Source organism: Thamnophis elegans, chromosome 2 (genome assembly GCF_009769535.1).
Source record: "Thamnophis elegans isolate rThaEle1 chromosome 2, rThaEle1.pri, whole genome shotgun sequence".
Classification (NCBI taxonomy): domain Eukaryota; kingdom Metazoa; phylum Chordata; class Lepidosauria; order Squamata; family Colubridae; genus Thamnophis; species Thamnophis elegans.
The window spans coordinates 72,295,773-72,308,367 of record NC_045542.1 but is presented as its reverse complement, the minus strand read 5'-3'; the positions used below and the strand labels follow the sequence as shown (position 1 = coordinate 72,308,367).

The 12,595-nt window shown below is 36.5% G+C and overlaps 1 protein-coding gene across 1 annotated transcript in view; it reads right to left on the bottom strand.

The window, feature by feature from the left end:
* TENM2 (teneurin transmembrane protein 2) overlaps positions 1–12,595 on the bottom strand; it is an 834,696-nt gene that overhangs the window by 33,293 nt on the left and 788,808 nt on the right. Inside the window, 4 exon segments of the mRNA XM_032208490.1 lie at positions 598–1,472; positions 1,935–2,089; positions 3,720–3,952; positions 9,461–9,481. Coding sequence (XP_032064381.1) covers positions 598–1,472; positions 1,935–2,089; positions 3,720–3,952; positions 9,461–9,481 — 1,284 coding nt within the window.

The window sequence follows — 12,595 nt, the reverse complement described above, 5'->3', positions numbered from 1 at the left end:
CTTATCCTAATTTTGCTGCAGTGACAGCCCTGAGAGGTGACTTAGGTTGAGAAAGATTGATTGGCCCCAAGCTCACTCAGATGGCTTTCATGCTTAAGGCATGACTAGAATTCATAGTCTCCTGGTTTATAGCCTGCTGTCCTAACTACTGCATCAAATTGTTCTATATGCATTATTTTTATAAGAAACATATTACTGCATTATTAATATAAATAAAAAATCTGTAAATGAACTACAATGGTATAATTTTTCCCCACGACTGAACCAGAGCACTGGTTAATTCATTCAATGTTCTCTTACCAATGTTTTATCCATTATTTTAGCTCCATCTTTGACTCTGTTGAATTTTATTTTTGCATAAAATATTTCAAGCTATATGAAAACCCATAGTGACACAATAAGAGTAAACAAGAACATGCATGCAAAAGTGAGTGCTCAGGCTCCCTTTGGAGACCACTCAACATGCTTAAACCTTCCTTATTTGAGCCATCCTGCATTAGGAAAAAAAACACTTACTACCTTATTCCTTATGAAGACAGATGATTACTCAGATAGACAATGAATATGCACTATAGGTTATTCTAAAAACAGCCTTACTCATAAAAGGTTGTCCATCCCGTTTCATCACTTTTGGTTGCCAGAAGACCACTGCTTCCATGATAGGTCATTAATCCAAGTTCCAAGGTCTGGGTTGACACTGCTTTAAGACCACCATTGGTGCTGACAGCAAGAGTCACAATTTGGTTGTCAGGCATTAAAAAATGGCGTGCAGCTCCATTTGTATCCCGCCTAATTTTCAGAGAGTTGCCGTTGTTATCAACCAACTCAGTCACATCGTTATCAGCACTATAAGTAAAATTATATAGATATTCTCCCGTGACAAGACTGAGAGTATATTGATGGATGCCATCAATGTTGAAGATGTACAGCTCTTGCTCTCTTGGTGAAGCGATTTCATATTGGTTGAAAGAGTTGAGAACTGGTTTATTTTTGCTGACCGCTCTGATGCGTATGTTTCCAAGATCTGCTATGTAAATCGTACCATCTGGTGCCACAGCTAAGGAGGATGGAGTATTTAAGATGGCATCAGTTGCATAAGCATCATCCCCAGCATAGCAATTGCAGTTCACGTCATTTTTGCAGTCACAGTCTGAAGCTGCCCCAGCCAGAAGGCAAATTTCGCCATTCGTGGTGACCTGACGAAGGCGGTTAATTTTTTTCTCATCTGTCTCACTGATGTAAAGAATACCAGCATGTGAAATGGCGATGGCACTGGCTGACTCCAAAGCAGAATGAATGGCCAGTTTACTAAGAGAGTAGTCTATCCCAGGAACCTGACAGTGCATTGGACGACCAGCAATGATGCTAACCTGATGGTTCTCAGTGATTCGCAAGATGACATTATTCTCCAAAACATACAGTGAGTTATCCATTGGATTGACAGCCAGGTCAGTTGGCCACTCCAGTCGCACCTATAGAATAAGCAACACATTACTATTGCTTTAAAAACTTTGGATGAACAAAAGTTTGTGTGGAACAGCAAATAATTGGCCAGTTTTAATGGAGTTAGTCAAGGATCAAAGCTGTATGGAATTGCCTTAGACAATATTCTTTTCAGTATTCATTAAACCTACATGCAGTCAGCTCTCTGGATGCTTATATAAAGGATTAATTACCCCCTTTCCAGATAAAGGATAACCAAAGCTAATTAAACCACATTAATGTATCACATATATTTTTTTCTATTATAGATGTATAGAAGGTTCTGAAAAGAAGGCTTGGTTTTTTTGTGTTGCTAATTATGTTAAATATTATATGTTGTATAATCAGCAATAACTTTTTCTCCCAGCAGGTTGGAACTTCTGGTGTATCTTGGAGATAACCACAAGACATTTATCCATCTGTTTTATTATCAGAAGCAAATAACATTCTACCTGGGTGACATCCATGCTGGAATCACAGCTCAGTGGCCGAACAGCAGTTAAGTCATTAGAGCCCAGCAGAGTTGATATGATACCATTCTGATCAACTTTCCTGATCATTGTTGCATCAACAAAATACATAAGGCCATATTTATCCACTGCAATACCTGCCAACATGAAATAGAAGCAAAAATAAGATTAGATTACACTGTATATATCATCATCTATCTTCTATCATTATATATCGACCATTTCCCTGATAATTTATTATTTTGATGTTTTGTGCTTTCAAATTCAGTTTTGGCCAATTAAAAGATTATTTCTCATTAAAGTCCATTATATTTTTTTTTTAATTTTTAATTTCTATAAATTCATTCTAACCCTAATACAATGTGACTTGTTTTCTTTTGCCTTGTATTTAAAAAAAGGTTATTCGTTCTTTTTTTCACAGTACAGACTACATTTAAATAAAACATAATTTGGAAATCTAGGAATAAAGCTTTCGTATAAATTTCAGAAAATCTCACTGCCTATGCCATTTGTTACCATGCCACCCTAAAGTTCTTCAGATTTCTTGCCATTGTTCCCTTATGAAAGGCACTTTGTCAAATTTTATCTCAGAAATGTGTGCTTGCATTGTCAGTTTTACACAGAAAGCATTGACAAATGTTATAAAGGAATGATTTTGAAAATTGTTAAATAAATTATAGTACATCACAGAAGTATATATTTTCATGTGACAACACTGAAGAAGTGACACTAGGCTACAATGTAAAGTAGTGAGTATACAGCTTGTATAAGAGTGTAAACGTGCTGTCCCCTCAAAATAATGCAACACACAGCCATTAATGTCTAAACTGCTAAGAAAATACATTCACACATGCATTTGAAGGGGAAACAATCTTCAAACTTCTAAAACATATCTGTCACTAATTGAGTCCAGGCATTTGGGTCCAAAAAAGTTATATCATCCCGTTCTTCTGCACCTCTTTATTTTTTATCTGTTTCAACTACTGATGTCAATACAGTGTTGCTACTTTGCAACAAAAAGTTAGTAAATGTTGCCTAGTATCTGGGACTAGGTATTCACCAAGCTCCCTGTGCCACTCAATTTTATCTATTGCTTTTACCTGTTTTTTCTTTATTAAAAATAATTACATGGAAAGATGCCATGCTGCAAGAGAAAACACACATTTCCAGCATTACTTTTATTTCCAAGAAGGCCTCTGGGCTCTGTGTAAGCCCTGTGGGTATTCTGAAAAAATAAACCTAGTAGGTGTGGACAGCTCAGTCTTTTGTTTGCAAATATGCTTACCTGCCTGAAATTGGGGGGAAAGATAAAGAGGAAGTGACTGAGTGTACAAGAAGCAACTTTTGCTAAGTTTAGTAAATGATTGTTTTGTCGGAGTATCCAAGATATGTTTTTGAAATGATCAATGTGCTCAATGATCCAAAGATATTCTTGGCCTACAACATCCAAGGATGTGTTTGGGAGTAGGAACAACATTTAGTTTGAACAATTAAAGAAAGCTCACCATAATGTCATTTTCAATATAATAAGTCAGAATATATTTTATTCATTCAATTTGGAAGCTAGACTTTATACGTGGCCATTAGGTAGCAATTTATTTTATTCAGTATGTCTTTACAGTTCTTCTAGTGTTTTCATTAATTCCAAAGGACTGCAATCCTAGGGCCAATAAACAATGTTTCGAGTAAATGTTTTATTTCTGGGTTATCCTACCCAAATCAGCCATTTGGTAAACCTCAGCAGATGCTGCCTGTGATGCCTCTTACCTCGAGGGCTCATTAATGTTGCATCTACTGCTTTCCCTCCATCACCACATCTGGCCTCATCAAAAGGCAGGCACTGTTCCCCTGTCCCTGCGACCACTTCCGAATTACCAGCCAGGTCTTTTGCACCAGTAAGGCTTTTGACTCTGAAAATACGACGACTGTTGGTATCCGAAACATAAAGAGAGCCCGAAACAGGATCCACAGCTAGGTAGTACTTGTGAGCAGGATTGTTACTTGAGGAGAAAGAGAGAGAGAGAGAGATAAAAATGATAGCTTCAGAAGGTCTGGTGTACAGAGAGATAATTGAGCAGACATACAGTATATTAATCAGTTTCAGTCCAGAAGCATGATTTTGCCATCCTTCTGTCTAAAAGCAACCCCATATACACAAAAAATCTGCCTTAAACATGCTTAACCTAGTTCCTATTTCTGGATTCACACAATACAATAACCCAATTAACTGACTTCACACAACACACCAAGCCCTACAAGAGCTAAACCAGTTAAACGAGCTTGGCATGTTATGCCAAAGCATCTGCTAGGTGTCTACTTGTACTGGTTTCGTAGCATGCCATGAGGTCTGGCAACCCCAATTCACATTTCCTTTTAGTTTGGCTAGAATGGGTAGAGTTTAGCTTTGGGTGTGAGAAAAACTCTGTTCTAAACTGACACGATAGCCTGAAAAAATGTCTTCATTCACAGCCTCTCCAATTGCAGGATTGTGATTGTGCAAATCTGAGGGACAATAATGCCACTCATTACCTATCATTTTGAATTCCTTGGATGATGGGCAGATGGAAAAGTGGTAAATAAATAAAGCTGGCGAGGGCTTTTACATAACCCCCTAGTTTTATTTTACTTAAGTGAATGTTGGTGGCATGTTTTATCTCAAATTATTCCTGTTTACACCAATATGAGACAGAGTACACCAATATCTGAATAATATGAACTCAGTGAAATTTACTTCTGAGGTAATTTTGGAGTGTAAATGTTAGATTCAGTTCTTAACAGCTTAGCTCACTAAGAGGTTCCTGTCAATTATAAGGCAAATCCACTTTGGATTTTAATCAATCTTTGAGCATTACATCATTCTATTTCCCCCACATCTCCAAAACTGGAATACATCTCAGTAACAAGGGCACTGGAAACATATATGATTCTCATGAATTTCCATTTATGGGTTTCTTTTTTTTCCATCCATGAGAATCTATTTATTATACAGAGCATAAACGTTTTGTTTTGGAACAATGCTTTAAGAAATAATGTAACCACAAAAGCAAAAATACATGAGACCCGAGTTTTAAATTGCTTTTGACAGGAGGCTGTTATTCTTCAAAAAAAAAAATTTTTTTTTAATAGTATCTGTGCTGGCTTGTAAAATCTTTATCCCATCTTCCTACATTGCCAAATAATAAAGAATAGTCTAACCTTCTCTAATGCTCTATAAAAAATAGGTAGACTCATAATTTTTAATTGCATACATTCTTTCCTCTTAATAAAAAGCTTTTATAGAAAGAGGTTTTATAGTGTGGTGGGTAGCCTGGGATGATTAGAAGTATAACACCTACATTTAGTATTCCAAAATAGTAACAAATGTCATAAGATTAGTCACTTTCAAGGTTAAAGCTGAAGTAGGGCAAAACAGTCTTTGTTATTAAAATAAATTCAAGAGGTTCTAAACAGGTTCCCTCTTCGAAGGTTTTCTCTTTAAAGCCCAAGCTTTGAAGTGCTTCACATTTCCCTTTGAGAAAAGGAATAACATGCATTTAAAGTATGTGGGAATGGCTTTGCTATTATTACTGATTGCCCAGAAAACAATTTTCTCACAATATAAAAATGTATAGTGAAATAATTTCCGCTGTGTTTTATCTTAGTTACTGCTTGTTTGAAATAAGGAAGCTGGAACTTATGGATTAGGAAAATTGCTAAAATCAGCCACATATTCATATTTGTCTGACTGTGTGAAGTGGTGGTTAAGCCAAAGCAGACTTTGATGCCTCCCGAGATATAGTACAGGTAGTCCTTGACCTATGATTATTTAAAGTTACAATAACACTGAACAAATGATTGCTCTTTGAAATTCTGGCCATCCTAGGACACCATCCCCCCAGTCACGTGATCACAATTTGGGTGTTTGGCAGCTGGTTTGCACTTATGACCAGTTGCAATGCCGTATGATCACCACTTGCAACTTTTGTTGTCATTCAGGGAAGAGACCAAGTCACTGGGGTAAATTTCTCCCACCTGCATACTATTCCTTAGACCCTATGTATTCAAATTGTGCCAATTAATTGCCCCAACCCCATGCACCTCTTCTGCACACTTCCTGATCTGTGCCATGCCTCTTGCATATCTCCTCACAACACCAACCTGTACCACACTTCTTGCACACTACTTAGTACTTCTTTTTCAACCCATGTCATGCCTCTCATGTACCCCACTGCATCCTTGCATCCCCTTATCCACCCTCCCTGACCCTCACCCTGCCTCTGGTGCATGCCTTTGCACCCACTCACACTGTCCCTGACCATCTCTTGAATCACTATGTATCCCCTTGCCTTCTCCCTGTAGCAGCCATTGACTTGTCTGTTGGCCTGAGGCTTTCAATTTCCTGCTTCTTCATCAACTTTGGTTGTGCAAAGCCAGCAGGATGCTGCTTCACCTAACAACTCTGGGATCCAGTTAACAACAGCAACCAGCAATGTAGAGATTGCCCTTGTTAAGGGATGGGGTTATATCTTATGATTGCATTGCTTAGCAATGGAAATCCTAGTTCTAATTGCTGTTATAAGTTGAGGACTACCTGTACTTGAGAATGTATGTTAGCACATGGACAATCTATGCTCATTCCTGTCATGATAATGTGTGATCTTGTATGATTTTTCAATGTTACCTCTAGGTAAATATGTAACTGACACAGCCAGTTGCATGTGTCTAAGCTGCTTACACTCCTACTTGCTTTTGAAACAGTTCATTGGTTGGATCTTGCCTACAGCCTTCAAGATAGAAGCTTTAGTCCAGCATCACAAGTAGTTTTTTTTTTTTAATCACAAGAGACATGAGCTTTGTATGTGTTCATTAATACTTTCCAATTTATAATTATTTCAAGGTAGGTAATTTGAAGTTATGATCTGGATAACTTGGTTTAGATTTTATCTCAGCCATAGTGTCATTCAATTTGTATAAAGAACAGGGGGCTCATTAAGAGACTAAGAATGCCTCTGTGTGCAATAAGGAATGCACAGAACAGTCCTATTTTTTGGGGGGGATGACGTTCAGTGGAGGATATAGTGATCTTACAATGGTTCATAAAGCACAGGGAATCTATTCAGTAAGTAAAACGTATACAATATAGACAATTTGACATCAAATGCTTTGGTTTTCTTCCATGTGTTCCTATGTCTCAGTACTAGTGCTGAAGTGATCAACTTCAGCACTAGTATTGCAATCAAGCTTTAGCTGTCATCCACCATCCTCATGGTTCAAAGAGGTATAGCATTGTTGGCTCCTTGGGGCACTCTGAGCTTGATTGTTTTCTTGCAGCAGCATCAGTGCTAGCTGATGATGTTACCTACTTTGGGTAACGAAACCCCTGCAAGAAAACAACCAAGCTCAGAGAGCACCAAGGACCACACATTTCAATCCTGGTCTACAAATATTCCTCTTTATAGGTGCAGCATTACTGCAGAGAAGGCTTTCATAATATTTTCATCTTCCAGAAGGCATTGTACAGTATGGACTAATTAGTCTCTAAGGTTTCCTGAAAGCATGATTGCCTCATTCCTGTTTTCTTGTAAGATTAGCATTCTGTAATCTGCAGCTATCCTGTAAACTTGCACATTTCTGCCAAGCACACAATAGTTTAGTTTCGTGGCAAATCTTTTCTTTTTTGCCTTCACAACAAATCAATCCTAAAATACTATTTATGGAAGCCTACAGTGTTAATTCTCTATATGGCAATAACAAGTCCCTCAGATCTGACACAAAGCTAAGCTATTGTTTTGCTGAAATCTTTCTGCCTTATTTCATAGGGTCATTGAGTGTCTTGAGATATTAGAGGCCTTTTCTAATAAATCTATTTTGACAGGTGTTCAAGGTGTGGAGCAAGTGAACCACCTGCAAATTTAGAAATGTCAGCTTCAGCTATTCAAATAGACAACTGGACTAAATGGAGATAGTCCTGCACAAACATCCCTGGGCTAACAGGCAGATGGAATGAGTATTTTAAATAAGATCTCTGCAGATGCCAGCCCTAGGTGACACAGGGCAAACTCCTTTAAAAGCCAAGAGAGTTTTTAAAAGACAGCAGAACAAAGACAGAAAATTAAGTTATCTCTTGTTAAGTAGATTTCTTGAGGGAGCAGAGTGAGATAAATAAAGCCAGCTCCACAATAAGAGATGTTCTGGCCAATTACATTAGGCATTGTTGCAAACTGGGATTTGATGATACTCAGATTGGATGATACCCTTGTGAATGAAGTGGTAAAAATGCAAAAAAATAAAATAAATCTCCAACCAACCCCAACATCTTTTGCTGATTTTATCATTAAAAGAGAGGTCCTGGAGTAAGAGAAAATAAGTCAAGATGACGCCCACAATAATGCAATCAAAGCTCTGCCCATTTTCAATGTGTATTGTGCATTGTTTGCATGTAATACACATAAAACAGGTTAATCTTTAATTGCACTGCCTTGACTTTTTTTTAATAATGTGAGTATCCTAAATTGACTGTGATAATTTAAGATTTCTACTATCGTGTAACACTAAGTGAGTTTATTAGTAACACAGTTGAATTGGACTGGGCCAACAACTACCTTGTATACAAGCACAAACATCATTTAACATAGAATCTTCCATTTTTATTTCAGCAGCTCAATTTCACAAATGCTAATTTGTGTTAGAGTAAGGACAATGCATTTGAATTTAGCAATTACATCAAGAGACTTATAATATATCCAAAATGAAACTTTATTTGCAGTATCAGACTGGATCTATTTTGATGTTTTTATGCCTTAATTATTCAAATGTTAAAACATTTCCCAAAAATGTATCTTTTGAGAATGAGCAGCTGTATAGGAATTGCAAAAAATACTAGCAAGTAAATGCCCGATTGTCTTTCGTGGTTTTTCATGTACTTCTAGGACACTATCCAAAGGTGCAGGGTGACTGAGCAAAACCATGCATCCAAAAAGTGAGCAGCAAAAGGAATGAAACCTTTTGCAAAGGAATTTAAACTCACTTCAAAATAATTAATGAGGTTGGTGATTGGATATAATCTGTTCAAAGTACCCTAATAATATTGAGTTAAAGGGTGAGATGGAATGGGAGAACAAATCTGGAGGGGGAAAAATCCTTTAATGAATTGGAAATGAGTTTTTGACCCATTTCTAGTCCATTAGTGGTTTTCTAAATCCTTTTCAGCATTTACAAGAGCCACTGCTCGAGTTTTCCTCAACTATTTAAGCGAATTAGCCACTACACAGAGATAATGGTCATATTGAAGTTGACTTGGAGTTCATTATGTTCTCGTTCCATTAGATAATTCTTTGGTTGCTTTTTTACCCTACATTTGTATAACTACTAGTGCTTACCGTATTTCTAACACAAAATTAGCACATTAATATTGCTATACCTGATGCATTAAAAACAGAACGTTACACAAAAAAGCACAACACAAAAAGCAAACAAAATGGAACAAGCAAGCGGTAGCAAATGATAATAGGATTGCAAACTTGGCTTACCTATGTTTAAATTCTTTATTTCTTTACAGAAAGAAAATAGAAAAGAAACAAGGGGGAGGGGGGAGAAAGAGAGAACAGTTAGCTGAAGAAGAGACCATGTAGCAAACATTGCATATTGTCTTATTCTACAAGATGGAGAAAAGAAACCTGTTCCCAACATTAATCTTGTCTTATTCAGGCATGAAGCCATATAGCAAGTGTTGCTCTCCGCGTATCTGCTGGGACGGACCCTTAAGATTTATATTGTAAGAATACAATAGTCCCTTCTGTCCCTTCTTCAAATTTTTCATACTTTTCTTAGTTTACAATGCAGTAGATGAAATAGGGTGCAGTACTCTAAATGTGATTAGACTAATACTGAATATAGGATTATTACTAAACACTGGGCTCCTGTTACTGCAACCTAAGATTGTTCCATTTTTTTCCTGGAAGTTGCACTGATTGCCATTTCTTATTCAGTTTGAATGTTAAGTCACACATAATTTTTATACTTATAGTTCTCAAACCAGTCTCCCCCAGCTTGATGATATTTATCTCAAATGAATCTAAGGTAATCTAATTTTGGCACAGTTTAGAGATCCTTTTAAATCTGCATTCTACCTTCCATGTTGCAGCCTACAATTTCCAGCTTCACTTTATATGCATTTGATGCTCTAATCCAGGACAAGGTCTACTACAAGTTCCTGGGGAGGGGTGGGGCAGGGAAGTGTCTATCCATGCTAATGCAGACATGTTAATGAACATTCATTGAGTATGACTGCTTAATCAACTGTTGATTCATGTAACTCAATCCACATTTTATAGTTCCACCAACCAAAATATTCTGGGAGATCTCCTAAATGCTATGTTGAAACCAAAGTACCATATGTTCTTTCCATAATATTTCCTAGTTTAGTGCAATGGTGGGTTTCTACCGGTTCGGCTGAACTGGTAGTGGTTTGGTGGCCTGGGTCACTGGAACTGGCAGCAACCCAGGCCTGCCACATCCCTGAACTGGTTGTCCAGGTGGTGCCGTAGGCACCGCCATCTTATTTTTTAGTTCTGCACATGCACGGAACAATTTTAATTGCAGTGTGCATGCGGCAGTAGACTAGACCCACCCCTGGTCTAGTGCCTAAATAAGATAGCTTGATAGAAGGTTTGCTGCAACCCACAAAAGCTATTATGGTTCCTAGAAGTCAATTTATTATTCTACAGCTCTAATTAGTTTGTAATTAACAAAATTATGGATACAATCTAGGCATTCACAAAGGGGACCAAGATAAAGATTTCTGAATATTGTCCTCTTAACATATTTTAGGGCATAAATATGGTTCTTCTTTTCTTTTAATCAATCTCAGTTGAATAATCAACAAATATAAATTTATGGATAAGAAAGACCAACATTACTAGAACTTTCCTGAATAAATCAACTTCATTTTACAATGTGTTGGTCCACCAGCTTTAAAGCTAGTGTGTGCAGGTATGCTGGGTATCCTCTGCTTTTTGTGATATTTCACAAACTTTGGATGCTAAGTCATGTCTTTTTATTGTACTGGAATATAATTTCAATGAATCATTTATTGGATCATAATTGAATGTAATTCTCATTTAATCTCTAGTTTCTCACAATGTTCAACTACTAAGTTCCTCCAGTCTTCTCCCAGAAACTTACATTCAGCTTGCAAGACTTCCTCTCTGAACATGGATGTCCCATTTAACTGGTAGGACTGAGAGCCATTTATAAGACTACTATCAGTTAATTTTTCCTATAATTATATTTTGCATCTGTAAATGTCACATGTCAAAATCTTTCTCTCTCTTTTATTCTTTTATTTCCTCAAAACTTTCATATCTGAAAAATTAAAAGGAAATAGCTCCATCTCGATTTGGCACAGATAATTCAATTCAGGCCTATTGCAGGAATGTAACTCAATTTGGTGCCCCAGTGAATTTCTGATTATGTCATTCTGAATGCTTGGTCTAAATGAAAATTTGGGAAAATGATGCACACTACAAGAATACCTTTTGTTTACAGAGAAAATAGATTAAATTATAATTTCACTTATATTTTTGCATGGATTTGGAACACTTCGTTATGTCTTATCTTATTATTTTAAGTGTCCTATTTTTGCATACATTTAGAATGCATAGCAATTTGCAGCAATATTAGTTCTTATAATGGAAACCATCTGTGATAAATGTTTAGGCAGAATGTGGACTTTTGTGCACAGAGAAAGGGTGATTAAAATGAATGATACCTATTTTTGCATATGATGGTCATACTTGCACACAAAATTATGTATTTTTTTCAATAAAAGAAATAATTCACTACATAAGGTCAGCTAGGGTAATGCAATACAAACAATTTAGTCATATAGTATCTCAAGAGAAGAAAAAAGTGATCTACAGCTGCATTATGGTGTGCTCATTATTACATTCAGTACTCTTTTCTTTCTTCCACTCTACCTATTAAATACTGTATTATCACATTTTCTCCCCCTACTTTTTGGCCTAGTTGCAAAATTGGTACCGTACTCTTCAATATGATTAAGTATTAGAAAAATGCTTTGTGTAACTCTAAAATCAAAACAAAGTGGATTTAAATAAGAACTCACATCCCTGCCAAAATTGGCAGGGCAAGTTATTGCATATAAACAGGCAGGTAACTTGTACTGATGATGTTGTCTTGCTGGGTAATGAAAGGTCTGCAAGTTCAGAGAACACCAAGAATTCTAAACCAGGCTTAGCTCTGTCTACTCCACCGTTGTTAAAATGCAATCACCTCTGAATTATTCTAATCTATCTCATGCTCCTGAACACCCCTAGTCTATATTTGTTTATATGGGATCCATTCTTTGTTTCATTTCCATTAATTGCAAAACTATGACTCATTAGATGCTTGAGAAGGCAGCAAACACTACATTATACTGAATTCAATCAGAATTCCACTGATCAGTCTCCATTTGCTATGGACCTAATCAATGCTAGACAATATTGTAAAAAATATTCTAATGGATTCACTTTAAAAAAAATCTTGAGGAAACCAATGGACAAAAGTTCATTTCTTGTTTTGTATAATCAAGAAAAAGATTTCTTCCTTTAAACAAACAAGTATTAATCTATTAGAATTAGCAAAATGATTAATATTACACA